This window comes from Saccopteryx bilineata, chromosome 2 (genome assembly GCF_036850765.1).
Source record: "Saccopteryx bilineata isolate mSacBil1 chromosome 2, mSacBil1_pri_phased_curated, whole genome shotgun sequence".
Lineage (NCBI taxonomy): Eukaryota > Metazoa > Chordata > Mammalia > Chiroptera > Emballonuridae > Saccopteryx > Saccopteryx bilineata.
In genome coordinates, this window is record NC_089491.1 from 275,990,302 (window position 1) to 276,008,336 (window position 18,035).

The 18,035-nt window shown below is 54.3% G+C and overlaps 1 protein-coding gene across 2 annotated transcripts in view; it reads left to right on the forward strand.

Annotated features, from left to right (window-relative positions):
* ADGRD1 (adhesion G protein-coupled receptor D1) overlaps positions 1 to 18,035 on the forward strand; it is a 92,672-nt gene that overhangs the window by 54,058 nt on the left and 20,579 nt on the right. For both annotated transcript variants that reach the window (XM_066260853.1, XM_066260855.1), the window contains 3 exons: positions 7,883 to 7,956; positions 11,921 to 12,044; positions 17,675 to 17,778. In XM_066260853.1, coding sequence (XP_066116950.1) covers positions 7,883 to 7,956; positions 11,921 to 12,044; positions 17,675 to 17,778 — 302 coding nt within the window. The remainder of the gene's footprint in view (positions 1 to 7,882; positions 7,957 to 11,920; positions 12,045 to 17,674; positions 17,779 to 18,035) is intronic.

An 18,035-nucleotide genomic window follows, 5' to 3' on the forward strand; every position in this document is an offset into this window, starting at 1 on the left:
CTGGGACAACCGATATATAAAATAGCTAGGCAACTGAGCTATTTTAGCACATGAGGTGAGACCATGAAGTCATCCTCAGCGCCTGGGCCAACTTTGCTCCAATGGAGCCTTGGCTGCGGGAGGGAAAGAGAGAGACAGAGAGGAAGGAGAGGGGGAGGGGTGGAGAAGCAGATGGGCGCTTCTCCTGTGTGCCCTGGCCGGGAATTGAACCTGGGATTTCCACATGCAGGGCTGACGCGCTACCACTGAGTCAACCGGCCAGGGCTAGTGTCAGCTTTCAAGAACAATTTTATTGGAGAAAGAGTGGCCTGTCCTAGAGGTAGTGGCAGCCAGAAGGCCCGCCCAGAGCAGAGGCGTCATGGACGTGGACGTGGACATGGGACCCATGGGAGGAAGAGTGGGTCTGATAGCACTTGCAGCTGAAACAGAGAGGATAGTTCCCGGCTTACAGATGTTGCCCTGGGTGGTCCAGGAAGCCCTCTTTCCTCTGCGTGGGCTTGGTCTTTTCCCCCAGGAACTGCGCAGAAATACTCCATGTGCACAACATCTGGGGCATATGTTGGAACAGGGGGTTCCAGGAGTTTGTGCAGGAGGCTGGGACCTGAGCCCATCCCGGCTGGGACAGCACCATCTTGCCGCCCTCTGGTGGCCCCTTGCACAGCGGAGTCCCCTGTGTTTCAGACAGGTCGTGGTCCAGCCTGAGCTGGAAGGTGACTTGCATTTTCATAGTCTAAATTCCCAGAGATCACAAACCTCTCTGGTGGCTAATTCACTTCAACGCTATCTGCGTGTGTTCAGCGGGGGATGAAGATGGCGCGTTGTGCCTTGTCAGGTTAAGATTACGCTGATACGCCCCCTGGGGACAGCAAGACTTCCTCTCTCCCTCGGATGGATGTCAACAAGAGCCCAGGCAGACCTCATTATTTTTTGTGATTTGATTTGAAAGAGAATTTGAGTGTTTGCCTTGAAACACATTTCCATCAAAGGTCCTCTGCTTAAGTAAATTGCGAAGTCTCCGTAACGATATATAATTTCCTGAAGGTGGGATCTTGGACGCGGTGGCCGGGCTATCATTTCCCAGGGCTTTCTTAACGATTTTGGACTGCCAGGTAACTATTTAGGGAGTGTGAATTGAAGCTCACCTGTGAACATCTCCATCCTCAGCATCCGTCCACCTTTGTTCATGAAACAGTTTCTGTTGGGATCTTGTCCTTCTCACGCTGCATAAATCACATCTGTCTTAGCCCAGTGAGCTCTGATCCAGGTTCCAACCCCTCCTGGCGTCTATGTGGGAGGCCCTCCTTTGTGAGCCCAGGAGAGACCAGGAGAGAAGGGGCCGTGGGAAGGAAAACTGCCATTGATGTTGAGCTCTGGGTGTTGCCTCTGGGTGGGCAGCTCATTACCTGTCTGGGCAGGACCATGCCTTCGTTATGTTACAGCCGAGGCCCCGGGTGACAAGAGAGCTCAGGGGCAGGAGGGACAGAGCAGGGGGGCTGTGAGACCGTGACTGAGGTCCGTCCTGGACGGGCTCCCACCCTTTCAATCCGGCAGGTCCGGAGACACTGAGCAGTGTCGTACATGCCACATTCTCGTTTCTGTCTTCTCATCTGTCCTGAATCCGGCCCCTGAGTGAGCTCTGGTGTTACCCACTCCCTTCTGGGCAGCAGAGCGGGTCTCCCCAAGGGTGGAGTTCCTGTCCTGGCCATGATCACTGGGGAATCAAAGGACAGAAGGGCTTCCTGGGCTTTCCTGGTGGCCATGGTGGGATAGCAGGACTGACAGACCTCGCTGATGCGAAGTTGGAGAGAGAGACAGAGACAGAGAGAGATTAGGGTAAATCGAGAGACGTGGGAACAGGTCCTGAGCAGCCAGAACGACAGGACTCGAAGACACTGTCCTTTCTCAGGGAGACGTTCGTGGTTCCGTGAGCTCTTTACCAGCCAGCGGTGTGAGGACAGGGGAGGGAAGTCCTGACATCAGCAACTCAACCTGCTGACAGGGACAGAGCTCCCCATGAGTGCGTCCAGGACCTGGGTCCCCAGGCACCTGGGGCTTGTCTCCAGCACGGACAGGTCTGAGGGACTCTGCCGGCCCCAGAACACGTGACATCTGGGTCAGCCACACCATCCTGTCCCTGACAGGGCTCAGGCTGCTGCTCTCTCTCAGGTCCAGGCTCTGACACCTCCCATCATCCCCGTCATGTGCCGGTTTGCACCATGCCATGTCTTCTCTCTGGGCACCTTTCGTGGACTCAACACCTGCCCCTCCCACCGATGGACGCCCCTCTGCTGCCTTCTCTCTTCCCCACACCCACTTTGTTCACAGCTTCTCCACTCTGCCCCATGCTCAGGAAAGGCGCATCTTTAACTAACAGCTCCGCCCAGCAGCAAGCACAGCGGAGTGGACAGTCCTGGGAACCGTGGGCACTCAGCAGACGAGTCTTGGGACCTCTGGGACCAGCTTAAGAATCCGTTGTCTGTCCCGCAAGGTCAGGCAGCGGCCTTCCTCACCCCCTCCTCTTACCTGTTTGTTCTTAGTGTTCACACTGAAATGTAAATTTTGTCTGTGGAAGAGACAGAAAGCCCATGGAAGGATTGTCTCCTCATGGATATAATCTGTGTTGACGGCTTTGTCTCCACGTAGCATGTGCATTCCCTCTTTCCTGATGGCCCGACGTACGTAGGACTCTTTGAAGTCTTCCCTGGAAGTGACGGGAACATCCCGGTGGTCGCCTCATTCGTCAGGGAGTTAAACTGTGCCTTTGATCCATGCGTGCGTTCCTTTTAGCCCTGTGTTGAGAGTCATGGTTTCAGCCTTTTGAAAAGGTGCCTTTTCATACACGGGCAGAGGATTTCGGTGGGGTGGGGCGAGGGAGGCTTTCTGTGAGTCCTCTTCCTGTGGGTCCTGTTATCTTATGAAAAGAATTTTTTCTCTCTTTCTTTTTTGTTGCATGTGAGGTGTTTCAGGTCCAAGAGAGATTTGGGCGAAACAGGTGTACTTACAAACCTATAAAACAGGGTAGCCTACAGCCAGAATCAGGGACAAGTGAGATAAATAGAAACATGTACCCCCAACCCGGATGGGCAAGACTCACGGGCCCCCAACACACCTCCTCTCAGACGGTGCTGGCCTACGCATTGTGGGGCTCTGACCCCTTCCTCTGTCTTCTATGTAAAATCACCCACTTCTCGTGGGAAATAACATTATTTCTTAACATGGTTTATAAGCTGGTTAGAGGTCCCCAAATAGGATACATTCTTATTATACCAGCTGCAGGATTGGGCTATCCAATAGATCAGGATTTTATAACCCTGCAAACCCATCCCATTATTTGCATAGAAATAAAAGCATTCCCCCCTCCGTGGAATGGACCCAAATTCCATGGCCTCCTGGGGTGGACCCAAAATTGAAATTTCTTGTTTATCTGCAAATCCTCCAGCCTGAGAGCGTGTGTCCTGGGAGTTCTGTCTGGTTGTTTGTGCTACGAAAACCGTATTTTCCCCTCTCACCTGAGGCGGCGTTTACCTGCTCTGACTGTGAACTCTGTTTTTCAGACAGACATTCGAGGGTATATTTTAGTTTATCATTCAGGAAGGTTTTCCAGCTGCAGGGGAAAAACAAAATTCTGACACGCAGCTTTGGAAACAAGCCCCGGTCCAGGGCAACGGATCGCGAACCACCGCTCGTTCTTCGTACCTTCGAGGAGAATGTCTTGGACAGTCCGGGCGGCCGCCCCGGGTCGGGGCAGGAGGGAGAGGCTGGGAGGCAGGCCAATTTTGCAGAAGCTGTTATCTTACATGTAGCTTCTTTTTCCCCTTCTGCTATAACAGTGAGGATAATATTAGAAGGAACTTTGTGGAACATCATAGAAAAAAAAAACCCGAGCCAGGTGTCTAGGGAAAAGTAAATGATGACAGGTATTCCCTGAGCGAGAGGTGTCTGGGGACAAAGAATGCAGGAGAGGCCGTGGCAGAGCTGAGCCCAGGGCGGGGGAGCAGGTTCCACTGGGCCAGGCTGGTCCTTCATGAATAAAGGCCTTGCTGGTTCCGGCTGGACCACCTGGAGGTGCTGTGCTTCAGAGTGAGAGGTGAACAGCTCCGGTGCCGACAGGACAGGACTGGAGCCCCCGGGGCCCCGGGCAGAGGGAAGGGTGCATGGTCGTGGAGTGTGCGGCGGACCTGACTGTGCTGGGATCGCTCACGACTGTCATCCAGTGACTGTGCACAGATGGTTAAGATCCAAGGCTCCAGGCAGGCGGGCAGAGATCATTACTAATTACGGATGAAGTGTCCACAATCATGAGAGTCACCATCTGTCACCTGTGCGCGGTCCCCTTAGCTGGCTCCAGTCCACGCTCCTGTGCAGAATTCTACCGATCCGGGGTTGCAATGCCCCTCAGGGACCAGCTGGCTGGGCGCGGGGGTCTCTTCCCTGGGGGGGGGTTCTGGGGATGCCCGGCATCTCTGTGGTCACTTGGGGGGATTAAGGGGGTGCAGGTAAAGGTTAGCAGTCCGAGGGCAGGATAGGTGCTCGATGCTACCTGAGCCAAACGGGAAGCCTGTCTAGGTGGCAGCCCCAGGCTCACAAGAAAGCAGGAAATGAGTAACACTCCCAACACCGATATCCTCAGCTTGGGGCTCGGCGCTAGCTCACAGCTGCCCTCGTCCATGCGTGACCCCACCTCAGTCCTGCCCCACCTGCCCCTCCCCGCTAGGTCCCCATCCCTCTGAGATGTCACAGCCCAGAATGCCACCCTCAGACACAGGCTGGGGGCCCATCTTCCTGGCGCAGTGTTCCTGGGCACAGGGGATAATTTGAAAACATTTCCTGTTCAATTTTTGGGGCAGGCTGTTCTCATTCCAGATTCTCGTGTCATTTCACGGGGTGTTTCTTTCCTCGTTTTTTGCTTGAAGCGTGAAAGCAGTCTCCTCTGTGCACGGGTCCCTCGCCGCTGCCCGGTGGTGAGGCCAACACACAAGCTGTGTACGTGAGTCAGGCAGCTGCAGGCTCCTGGGGTTCAGAGGAGGACGGTTTGGGGAACCTCGAGGACCCCAGCTTCGAATTCAGTTGTCCCCGAAGGGTCCCTGAATCCCACGCTGATGGCGAGAGGGAAACTGAAGCTCCCAGAGTTGTACAAACACCGTGTTCCCAGGGCCCTGGGACCTGGGGACTTGGGGATGGTGTGTCTGACCTGTTCCTAGCTGGGGACATTCCCGGGGGGTCCCCATCAGACACGCGTCAGTGGGGGTGTCTGCTACGGTCGGGGGCCGGCCCTGTGTCAGGAAGGCTTCTCTGTTGACCCCAGGACTCTGGAGGGTCCGCTGGCTTCAGAACTCGGGGATTCAAAGTGAATGTCACCTTCCCCTCACCCTGATGATAACATTGCCACTTCCCAGTCACTGATGACCGGATGACTAACAGAACAGCCCTTGTCCCCCTCTCAGGCACCCAGGAGGCTTATGGGCGGCTGGCACCTCCTGGTCTCTCCAGGAAAGTGGGCCATGACCATCCGTCAGTCCCTCTGCAGCACCACGCCCATGTCAGTCGTCCACCCTGGCCTGGATCCAGCTCCTAGGAACCTTCTAGCCTCTGTTCTGGGAGGCTGTGTGCAGCTTTTATTCCAGTCTGGTTGCAAACTCCACACACATACAGAGGCCATCTGCGTTTCCCACGGCAGGAGCCTGGCCAGCAGGGGCTGCGGCCAGTGGAGGGCAGGAGATTCCTGGTTTGGGTGTGACCTTGGCCCTGGCCCCAGTGAACACTGCCTGCCCTCCACCCTCTGACCACACGCACGCTGGGTTTGTTGTGGTTGGGGCTGAGTTTTTAATTCCCCCTCCACCCCTGTCGAGGGTGGTAATGTCGGCCTCCAGGGGGATCTGAGTGCGCCGGCTCTGCCCAGGTCATGGTGGAAAGTGGCGCTCAGTCTACGGCGGCCCTCAGCACCTCCAACACTACAGGTCCGGTGCTGCCTCCCTCCATCCAGTACTGGGCTGTGTGGACATTCCTTTCCTGTGACTTGAGCAGCATACAACTGCACCTCCTTGTTGCTGAAAAAGGTGACTCAAAAAGCCATGCTAAAGGGTTTCATGTCACATGCCCTGCCACCTGACAGGCCACTGAAGCCTGCTGCTGGCTCCCACCCCAGTAGGCCCCCACCCCAGTTGCTGGCTCTGTGGCTCCCCCGTGACGCTGGTGGGACCACATGTGGAAACCATTGAAGAGGCGGCAGCTGGGGTGTCCATGGGCGGCACCGTGGGCATTGTGGACGCAGCCCAGAAAAACAGGGAGAGAGTAAGTGTAGGCTGAGGATTTTAGGGTTTGTTCGTGGACTTTCTAGAGCCCGAGTCTGTGTTATCCGGGCTCCCCGAGTGTCTTCGTAGGTCCTGAGGTTCAGTGGAACTAGCCTGCTTGAACCATGCCCGCTCGGGCGAGGACGGGCTCTGGTCCCTGAGCCACATGTCCTGCAGCCCAGCCTGTCTGGGTGGGTGTCCCCTCAGAGACTCCTCTTAGAAACCAGGGCTCATGCCGCCGGCCCATAGACTTGCACGGCTAGCACTTCTGAGGGTCCACACGTGCTGGCGTGTGTGAGCCCAGCACCATGGTGTTCAGACAGAGAAACTCCTTGCGCAGGAAGCTGCATGCTAATAGGAGAACATGGGTGATACACGAATGGGCAGGGGATAACTGAGGATGTTTCAGAGAGTGGTCAGCACTGTGGAAGACATAAAGCAGGTAGATGGAGATGGTAGTGGGGAGCCCAGGGTGGCCGGGACAGGCCTCTCCGAGAAGGTGACAGCAGGAACGACTGCAGGAAGCAGGCATGGTCTCCAGGGAGATGTGCTTGCTGGCCCTGGACTGCAGGGTCTCCAGGCACAGGTGGTTTGACGAGACCCCATCCTATAGTAAATAATCCTAAGACACTACAGGAAGGGGCGAGAGGGGTCGTGAACGGCATTCATGGGTACATATGTGCCCAGGGGGACGAACAGAGAGGACTCTAGAATGAAGGACGACGGAGAGCCCTTTGGTGTGGCGCTGCTGGCCCTGGTGGAGGCAGAGGTTCCATGTGACAAGTGAAAACGGCTCCCGGGAGCAGAGGTCACACCGCTGTCTCTCACAGAAAGGGTGGCAATGAGGACGGGGCTCACCCTGAGTGCTCAAATTAGAGATGTTTGGCTTATTGATCACAGATCAATTAGGCATGTTTGTCCTGTGAGCCGCCTCGGTTTCTGGTGGAGCTGCTGGGTCCCCGAGCTTCTCTCATCAGTTCCTGGGTGGATGTCTCATTCAGGACAGAGGGGCGGCAGCCGGGTGCCCTGAGCTGGCAGCCAGGAGAGTCCAGGAGCAGACGCTTGAGCTCCTGGGCAGGAGCGACCATCCTAGGAACAGGATCAGTGAGCCACTGACTTGTTAATTCTTCTGTCTATCCAGTCAACAAATATTTAGTAAGTGCCTGCTGTGAGCTAGATGCCCAGGCCAGGCCCTGGGGTACGTCAGTGAACAAGACAGCCACAGGAGGCAGAAAAAAAATCCATAAGTAAAAACACAACGTACTGTGTGGTGATCAAGGCTATGGGAATGCAAACAGTGGGGAGGGTGGGGCAGTCACTGCTCTGAATTGGCAGGCCTCTCTCAGGGGCTAACGTGCAGCAGAGACCTGGAGGAAGGGAGGTTGTCTTGGGGAAAGGGCATTCTGAAGGGAGAGCACAGCACATGCAAAGGCCCTGAGGCTGCAGCCCTAGCCTGTGGGCCAGGACAGGGTGAAATGGAAAGTTGGCGATTTTGTGCATCACGAACCTGTGGCCTCACAGCTCTGGGGGTGCGGCTCTCACTTCAGTGTTGGGCACCCAGCATTCTGAAGCATGTCACTCTCTCATTTCAGACAACCAGACAGCACCATGAGGCCACCAATGAGAGCAACCGTGTCTTCCTGTACTGCGCCTTCCTGGACTTCAGGTACCGTCTGCGAGGGAGGCTCCGGGGGAGGGGAAGGGGAGGGGACCACCTGGGTGCCAGGCATCCAGGCCTGTTCTCCTCATGCGCCAGTCACAATCCGGGTCCCCCATTTCTGGTGGCCATGCGGTCACATCCCCTGTGGAGCAGGGAGATGACTCAGGGCACTGGCCTGAGGTGCTGGGACACGTTTCTCTCTGGACCACACTAGGACTTATCAGGATGCAGCCCTAAAGCCCAGGCCGATCTTCCAAACCCCCCTCATCTCGTTTGGCAGAGACACCAAGGCCTCAGGATGGATGACACTTCGCTGCTATGTGGTCCAGGGAAATGGGCCCCTTTAGCATTGTCCAGAGCCCCTCTCTCCCTGGGAAGTGGTCGTTCTCAAGTCCACTCGGTCTTGTGTTGATGTAGCTCTTCTGGGTTTCTTGCTTAGTTTGTATCTTTCCCATTCTTTTAGTTTACTTTACTTATCTCTATATTTAAAGTAAGTTTCTTCTCGATCGCATACAGCTGACACTTGCTTTTTTATTCAGTCTGAACATTTCTGTTTTTGATCGGTATATTTTCGATCATTTATATGCAATGTCATTATTGGTGTTATCGGATTACAATCTACCACCTTGCTAGCTGTTTTCTGATTTTTCTGTCTTTGTTCTTTTTAAATTTCTTCCATTGATTTGAGTGAGAGAGAGAGAGGAAGGGAGGAAGGAAAGAAGAGAGAGAGAGAGGGGAAGGGAAGAAGGAAAGAAGAGAGAGAGAGAGAGGAAGGGGAGGAGAAAGAGAGAGAGAAGAAGAGAGAAGCATCAACTCATTCCATTTAGTTGTTCTATTTAGTTGTGCACTCATTGGTTGCTTCTCATGTGTGCCCTGACCGGGGTCAAACCCTCGACCTCAGTGCACAGGAATGGCACTCAATCCACTGAGCCACCTGGCTATCTCTATCCTTGTTCCCTTATATCCTCTTCCTCTTCATTTAGATTTGGGGGTGAATTTTATGTCATCTTCACACCCTCGACCAACTGCTGATGTGCACGTCCCTTTAACTAGAGGTGCAAGGCGTTTGTGTCTGGAACTGATCCGCACCTACCTTCAAGTACTGTGACGTCACGTGTGTTCTGACATTCTCGTCATAGGTCTTTTCTTTCTGGTACCTTAAAGGAATGCTACATTGCTAGTAGTTTTGCTTTGGACAACTAGTGATCTTCTAGAGTAATCAGAAATAAGCACAGTAGTTATCCCCCCCCCCTTTGCATTTTCTGGCATAGATCAAAGTTTCCATCCGGCATCACACGCCGCCATTAACTTCCCTCAGAGGGCAAGTCTGCGGGCAGCGCAACCCGTATCTGTCAGTCTGAGAAAGAATTCTTTTTCATTTTGGAAAGATTGTCTCTCTGGGTGGGCGTAGAATTCTGGGTCACTTTTTTCTAGACGCTCATTTCAACCAACCAGCCGAGCAATCTATCAATACACTCTTCTTCTGAAATGAAAACCACTGTAAAGAAGCCCATGTCTACTACCTGGGGCCTTTCTGTCTGCTCCTGACCCGCTCCGGTCTCCCCAGCAGGAACCTCAGTGGGGTGACTTTTTGAGCACGTTTCTTTTCTTTTTTCTTTTTTTTTTTGTATTTTTCTGAAGTGAGAAGCAGGGTGGAGGGGTGGGGTGTGGGAGTCAGACAGACTCCCACATGCGCCCGACCAGGATCCACCTGGCATGCCCACCAGGGGGCGATGCTCTGCCCATCTGGGGCATCGCTCCATTACAGCTGGAGCCATTCTAGCACCTGAGGTGGAGGCCATGGAGCCATCCTCAGCGCCCAGGCCATCTTTGCTCCAGTGGAGCCTTGGCTGCGGAAGGGGAAGAGAGAGACAGAGAAGAAGGAGAGAGAAGAGGGTGGAGAAGCAGATGGGCGCTTCTCCTGTGTGCCCTGGCTGAGAATCGAACCCGGGTGTCGCTCCATTACATCTGGAACCATTCTAGCACCTAAGGTGGAGGCCATGGAGTCATCCTCAGTGCCCGGGCCAAACATTGCTCCAGTGGAGCCTTGGCTGCGGGAGGGGAAAAGAGAGATAGAGAGAAAGGAGAGAGGGGAGGGTAGAGAAGCAGATGGGCGCTTCTCCTGTGTGCCCTGGCTGGGACTCGAACCCAGGACTTCCGCATGCCAGGCTGATGCTCTACCGCTGAACCAACCGGCCAGGGCCTTGAGCAAGCTTCTTCAATAATTTAGGGACGACTTATATTAGTGTTCAGAGTGACTGTGCGGTCCTAGCTAGTGCCCCATTCTTTCCATTCTCCCATCACACCCTGTATCCTGTGGTGCTCATGTTTCTTGTAACAAATGTATAGTGTTTTATCATGTTTATACGCACACCCCGTGTGATGTCGACATGTGAGCTTTGCTGCTTAAGAGCAGACATCCCGGGTCACAGGGTGACACATGTTTGCGCTGTTATTGGCATAGCGGGGCTGGCCCTCCATGGCAGATTTATTTGTCCCCACTGACTCTTCGGGAAGTGGATTGTTAGACCCACGGGAAGGTGACGCCACACTAATTAAGGCATGGTCACACCTTCATGGCTCCATGGGGGAGATGTGCCTTTCACGGTTTGTGATTTCCAGCCACCCTTTGCCCAGGAGGGATGGTTTATGTCCCAGTAGCTGCATTCACCTAATTCAATGCCCATTAACTTCCAGGTCACTGTCTAATTGAGGTATGGCCTTCTTGCCATCGGTAGACGGGTGGAGGTGCGGTAGATAAATAACATAGCCAGGGCTGCTGGCTCTGCTCAAGGTCCTGGGAAAATTAGACCAAAGGGGCAGGTGTCGGGCGGAGGGGGGAGGGGACAGAACCCCATCTGCACATCTCTTTTTTCTGACGTCATTAGTGGGATTTGCTGCTCTAAACTGGTGTGTCAGAGACCCTGGCCATGCTCTTGGCCAGATGCCCCCACCATTTGTCAATGAAACTGCCTCGGAAGCCACTGTCCAGAGTCCCAGCCCTCAGCCCTAAGGCCCTCCTGAGTCACCTCCAAAGGGCCCCTCTCACCCGACCTGAAGCTCACCCACTTCCAACAACACCAGGTCCTCTTGGGGACCCTCCGCCTCAGGGATGAGAGTAAAAATGCCACCAGCGTGTGGTTCATTCATGGATGTGCCGCAGAAACCGTAATGGACCGACTGTCCTCTTCGGTCACCCCATCTGATGACCGCATGTATTAGTGATGCGTTCACGGCTGACATCACAGTTTAATCTGTACACATAGCAAAGCGAAACTAGAACGTTTTAAATTCTCCAAAGGGGCCCCGCCAATGATTCTTCCAGGAAGAACCATCTAAATATCTATTTTCAAGTTTAAAAATACAGGAAGAGCCACAGAAGGAAATTGGAATCCCTGATATTTTCCAGGTCAGGATGAACCACCGTTGACATTTGAGCATATTGGCTTCTGGTCACTTTTGTATCAGTCTCTGCCCTCTCTCCCTGGAGGTAACCACTCTGGGCAGTTTTGTCAATGATATACGCATAATTTAATGGTTCTGTTCATAGAAAACATGATCTTTTGTTTCATGCATGAGGCATGATACATAGTATGTTGTGTTCCACCCCTGCTGGTACCCAACCTGCCGTATTTGTGGGCCCACTTTCTATGTATCCAGTCCCCAGCATGGACACTGCGTTACTCTATGTCCCCAGGCACCCCCATCACTCAATAAATGCCCGACATGGCCCTGCACGTGGAGCCCAGAGCTGCCCTGGAAGGGACGCTGGGTCATCACACTTCATTGTTCAGTGGACACCAGCCCAGGTGCTTTCCAAAGTGATCGTGGCAACGCGGTTTTACGGCTCCCCTCTCCCAGAAGGAGCTCCTGGTGTCCCTGTGGCCTGACCGACCCTGGCCATGTTCTGCCCTCGTCAGCCAGGGCAGGTGCTGCCTCCCCACTAACCATCTTGCCCATGTATTTGCAGCTCCGGAGAAGGGGTCTGGTCGAGCGAGGGCTGTGTCCTCGTGGAAGGAAGCCTGAGCTACTCCGTCTGCCGCTGCACTCACCTCACCAACTTCGCCATCCTCATGCAGGTGGTGCCGCTGGAGGTAAGAGCCGGGGCCCTGAGGAGGTGCCCTCTCTGCATCAGTCTGAATGATGCAGCTTAGGGCGGCATGTCCTACAGGGCAGCACCCGGGGGGGCTGACGTCAGCCTTGGGGGCAGGCAGGAGGCCCTCTGACCGGAAACATTCTTGAGGCTTTGCTTCTTTGGCAGGTAGGTGTCTTTGGGCAGCCCCTGAAGACCCTGGTCCCCCTTGAGGCGTCGTGTGCGGACTGGGAGGCGGGCACGCCAGCATTTCAGCCTCAGGTCCCTGGGTTGTGAAACCCTCCTATGCTCTAGGGCAGGGGTCCCCAAACTTTTTACACAGGGGGACAGTTCACTGTCCCTCAGACCGCTGGAGGGCCGCCACATACAGTGCTCCTCTCACTGACCACCAATGAAAAAGGTGCCCCTTCCGGAAGTGCAGCGGGGGCCGGATAAATGGCCTTAGGGGGCTGCATGCGGCCCGCAGGCCATAGTTTGGGGACGCCTGCAGGGGGAAGTCAGGACATGGCCAGTCCTGCAGAGTGATGTTCTCGCTTCTCCCTGGTGTGTGTGAATGTCCAGAGACGATGTCCCCAGCAGTGACAGGTGGGTGGGTTTCTACACTGTACCCTCTGAGCATTTCTGCTGTGAGACCACAGGTGTTCTGGCGACCCCTCTCCTGTGACAGGTGTGGCCCGTCCTCCGTGGCACAAACAGCACAGGCTCTGCCTGTCGGAGAACAGACCCCCTTCTCCTGGGATCTGTGGCCCAGGGTCTGCGTGTGTTGGGCATGAGCAAACCCTTGATGGGTTGTGTCGGTTTTGTTTGGGGCATGTGGATCCTACAGCAATGCCAGGGTCACACCCTGTCACCTAGGATCACCCCTCAGCCCCCACCATCAAAAAGTCCTTTCGACCCCTAGAAGTGCGGGACCGGGGACAGGGCGGGGGTGTATGTGACAGTTGTCAACAAGAAAAAACAACGCAATTCTGCTTTTGAGGAGTTTATAGTCTTGTGGGAAAAACAGATAATACACAAATTAGCAGTGGAGGAGTATTAACCTGAACATAAAAAGCCAAATTGAGAGGCAATGAGTGTTTATTTTAAACCAAAGAATAGCTACTCCGGGAAGCACTGATTTCCTACATATATCCAAATAGTTTTCCAATTAGTATGTGAATGCCAGGAGGTGTTTATGGGGAGGGAGGAGAGATAATTTTCGTGAATGGAGGAAGGAGTTTTTATTGGTCCTAATAAGCCAAGTCCTTCTGCGCAGCCGGTGTTGGTGGCACTGATTCTGAGAACGTCCTTCATTAATGTCCAGTCCTGCCACCAGGGTGTCTGCTGCCCGGCTAGTTCTGCAAATGGTTGTGTGGGATGTGAGGTTGGTTGGGGGCTGTTTTAACTTTCCAGGGGTCTGGAGGCTAAGATGAGCAAGGCCCTTCACTGGGATGGTGGTTCCGGCTCTGTTTTCAAACGGTGCTGTTTCCAGGTGATTTCAAATAGTAGCAGTGCAGGATGGAAAGAGAGGAGAGGGTGGAGAGATGGCCGGCCAGGAAGGACACTTTTCTGCAGTGTGGTCAGAGAGGTGTCTGTGAGGAAGTGACCCGTGAGCGACCAGAAGGCTAGGGCAAACATTCCAGGCTTCGAGAGGGCAGGTGCGGCGGGTGGCACCCTGGATGGAGGGCTGTGCATGCGGGACACACGTTCTGTTTGCAGAATGCGCCGAGAGTGTCACACCCAGACTGGGAATGACGTACGGTGACTCCGAAGGGGATTCCAGGCTGACCCCTACAAGGATGCGGGGGCACCACACCCCATGCATAAGCACGCCTGCCTAGTCCATGTGTTAGAGCTGGGACAGTGACCCCCTTGCCCTGCCTGTGACAAGGCCCCCATGAGGAGTGGGATGTGCAGACTTCTCCAAACCTCATCAGGGGTTGGGGCACCTGGAAATCCCGACCGGGCCTGAGATGAGACCTGGACATTTTCACGGTGTCCTGCAGGCCATGAGCTTCCAGGGTTTCAGAAGGATGGTTCTGGAATCAGGGTGGAGGGTGTGTGCCCTGCGTTCACCCAGCACCCTTAGTGCTACGTGTTGGTTCAGGCAGGTGCGACCCCCACGCAACCCCCATGGCAGTGTTTTCTTTAAGGGGTGACATCCAGCCCCCATGGCAGTGTTTTCTTTAAGGGGTGACATCCAGGGAGCAGCCACTCCCACGTGAGCGAGGGGCTGCCATCCTCACTGCCACAGATAAGGGTCAGGGGACTTTTCCAAGGTCACTCAGGGGGCAGAGTCTGGCCTTGAGCGACACTCTCTAAACAAACCCCAAAGCTCGGGCTGGCCACCTCGAGCCCAGCCTCCTCCCCCAGGTCCTTTACACAGTGAGAGCTGGAGCCAGCCGTCTCCCCCTGTGATGTGGGTCGGTCTGCTGGACGGGCACGGAGGCAGAGGGGCTACACCCTCAGCAGGACGTTACATTTCTGCATGTTGGTGGTGGGAGTAGGGGTGGGGTCAGGGAAGGGAGGCAGTTTCATCCAATAAGCTAAAAAACGCAAGTGTGACTATAGATGATTGCAAATCTGTCACCTCTTGGTGTAGGAGACCAGATTTAGACTGTGGGGGGGGGCGTGTCTTCATAGAAGCAAATCCTATCAAGTCATTGCCAGGGAAGTTCGGCTTAAAAATGGTTTAAAATTATCCACACTAAGAAATGAAGCTTCTCATGAATGTTTAAAAAAAAAACCTGAAGGCAGTTATCACAGTTGACACCAAATCCGTGGAGCATTTAGAGAACGAATGAAGATAGCAGGGATGACAGGGCTCCCAGACGGATGGATGGATGGATGGACAGACAGACGGCTGTGGAGCCGGCATCTTTCTGAGATCCACCTCCTGGCCACAGGGAACTGGAAGGTGGGCTACGAGGACACACAGAACCCAGAACAGAGCCTGTCAGTTACGGATGCCCTCGTGAGACTCTGGCGTAGACCTGAAGGAATCAGGAAGCAAGATCGTACCTACAAGTAGAAAGTGAAAGAAGCTTCGCAGCCTTCCCTGGGGGGGGGGGGGGTATAGCCGATGTGCAGAAACATCAGCAACATAAATGGTGAAGTGCACAGACTCTGATGCATCTACGCCAGGGGTCTCAAACTCAACTCAGCATGTGGGCCACAGAGCAAGATTACAGCCGTTCGGCGGGCCACACTAGGTCTACAAAAGGCAACTGTTATGCAACACTTTTCCCACTGCAGTTGAAAACAAAAAAGAATCAGTACAACAAGCACAATTGTACATGCAGTTTACTCAGTGTCACAAAACGACCAGAAACTGTAGTTCGCATCACAACTGCTGTTAACTAAGCTGATATCTAGCTAGGATGCTAGAGAAATGAAAAATACAAGTAGGCCCCTAGGCTCACTTAATTTTATCCAAAATATTTTGAACTTTGTGGATTAGTCTGCGGGCCACACAAAATTGTTCGGCGGCCGCATGCGGCCCGCAGGCCGTGAGTTTGAGACCCCTGATCTACGCCATGCACCTCCATGTTAACAGGGGGGTGATTAATCAGGGAATAATATGCACTTATTAAATAAGGAGTTATAATGATGGCAATGGACCTGGAGGGGTTTTCGAGGCATGTGAAAGGGTAGCTCAGAGGCAAAGGGTGGATGGTCCCACCGAGGCTGCACACAGTGGGCAAGGGGGACACCTGAGGGAGGGTGGTGCCTGGCCCCTGAGTGGGCAGAAGCCCCAGGGGCCTCGCAGTGTAGGGGCTCTTTTCCCAGATGTCTGCGCCCCGATGTGTAGCCAGGTTATGCAGCCCCTTGCCTGCCCTTGGCTCCTCCGGTGGGCTCAGTGGGCGTGGCCTGGCCTGATATCAGGAGCACTTGGCCAGGCAGGTGCACCTGGGGATGCCAGAACAGGACCCAGGTGTAGAGCAGGCAGGGAGCCTGGGGAAAACCAGGGTAAGGATACCTGGCAGCTGCAGGGAAGGAGGGAGGAAGGGAAGGAGGGAAGGACAGAATCACAAACCGTGGTCTGGAGGCTGACCTCAGCCAGTGGACATATTTTATTTAGCCCATGGAGATTCTAAAAAATAGTTGTTAGTATTGCAAAACTCTATCTAAACTTTTAAATTTCTGGGTTTTGTTGTTTTTAAAAAATGAAGAGGGCTTCCACTTCTGACTGGGCCACCACTGCCCCCTACAGGCAGGGCTGTGGACGCTCACCACAGTCCCCACCATCCCCTCTCGCCCCCCTCACCCTGGTGGGAAGACAGCCATCATCGTCACGTATGCATTGTTGTCCTGCTTCTGGGAAGACAGTAAAATGTTTCCTTTTTCCTTCCAGGGTAGGAAACATTCACTAAGAGGGGAACTTTTGTCAAAGCAAGGGAAGATAAAGGGACCCCTTTTTGGAAGGACAGTCCCACTTGTTTACATGGCTGCATGCTTCCCAGTTGGTCTCCGAGTTTATATGAAATGCCTGTCAGAAGGCGCTGGAGCTTGTGGTCTCTGACTCAGAGGGACCATATCCTGAAGCAAAACTGGGCTTTTCTGGCCACTTCTAAATCTGGCCATGAGCTGGGAAAGGAAGGGCACCACTGGGTCGTAGCATGCCTCCCAAGCCCCCCCTCCCCCGACTCCACAGGGCCACGTCCACTCTGAGCCCTAGTGTCTGCGCCCCGGCCCCGGCTGCCAGGGAGGCCGGACTGGTTCGGTGTGCGGCCCAATGCCAAGGTTCTGAAGCTGCATTTGTGGCCCAGGGGGGTGTAGCACACACAGGCCTGTCCTCCTCCACGGCCTCCACATGTGCCGGACACTCATCCAAGCAACTTCTGACAAACCCCTACTGTGTGCAGCTCTGTTCCCTTAGCAGATGCGTGGGGTGCCTCCTTGACACACTGCATGAGCGTGGGAAGTGCTTGCCCTGAGTTTCAGCTTCCTGCCTGTGACATGTGGGGGACCCTCTCCTCCTGCAGCGGGGGTGGAGGTCGGACACCTCCCAGCCCCAAACACTGAGCTCTGAGCACAAAGCCCCAAACGCAGAGCGCCTGCCTCCCATCTCTACCCCGGGGCCCTGGTCTGGCTCCTCTCGAGGGGCTTGTTGGCTGAGTTCTGGGCCGGTGCTGAGCGAGGAGTGTGCAGGAGCCTATGCGCTGCTTCCAGGATGGAATGAAGCTGTCCCCTGGGTTTTCAGAGCCTTTGAGGACAGACATTAGGTGTCCACGACAGGATGGTGCCCGCCTAATGTTCATCTGGGCCGTAGCCAGGCTGAAGCGCCCCTCGGGCTTGGGCCACGCTAACCACAGGGCCAGTCCCCTACTGCAGTGGTCCCCAACCCGGTCCATGGGCCATTTGGTACTAGGCCGCAGAGAAAGAATAAATAACTTACATTATTTCCATTTTATTTATATTTAAGTCTGAATGATATTTTATTTTTTAAAAATGACCAGATTCCCTCTGTTACATCCAAGACTCACTCTTGACGCTTGTCTTGGTCACGTGATACATTTATCTGTCCCACCCTAAAGGCTAGTCCATGAAAATATTTTCTGACATTAAACCGGTCCGTGGCCCAAGAAAGGTTGGGTACCATTGCCCTACTGGGACCAGGCGGCTGACCCCTGTGCTCTGCTTTCTGCGCAGCTCACACTTGGACACCAGGTGGCGCTCTCGTCCATCAGTTACGTCGGCTGCTCCCTGTCGGTGTTCTGCCTGGCCATCACGCTGGTCACTTTCGCCATGCTCTCGTGAGTCACCTGCTCTCCCCCGTGTCTGGGGAAGTTTGTGTAAACATGAACATCCACCCTGCCCCCTTAATCTCTCTGCTGGCATTGGCACACATGAGCTTGCAAACACCTGGACCCTGAACGTCACAGCTGAGTGTCTGCTCCTGTCACTTTTTGTTTTGAGATCTGGGGTGCACTGAGGGGGCCTTGGGGTGCTGGAACGGGAGCGGACAGACTGGAGGAGCTATGGGATTATAAGGCACTGGCTTTAGCTAAGC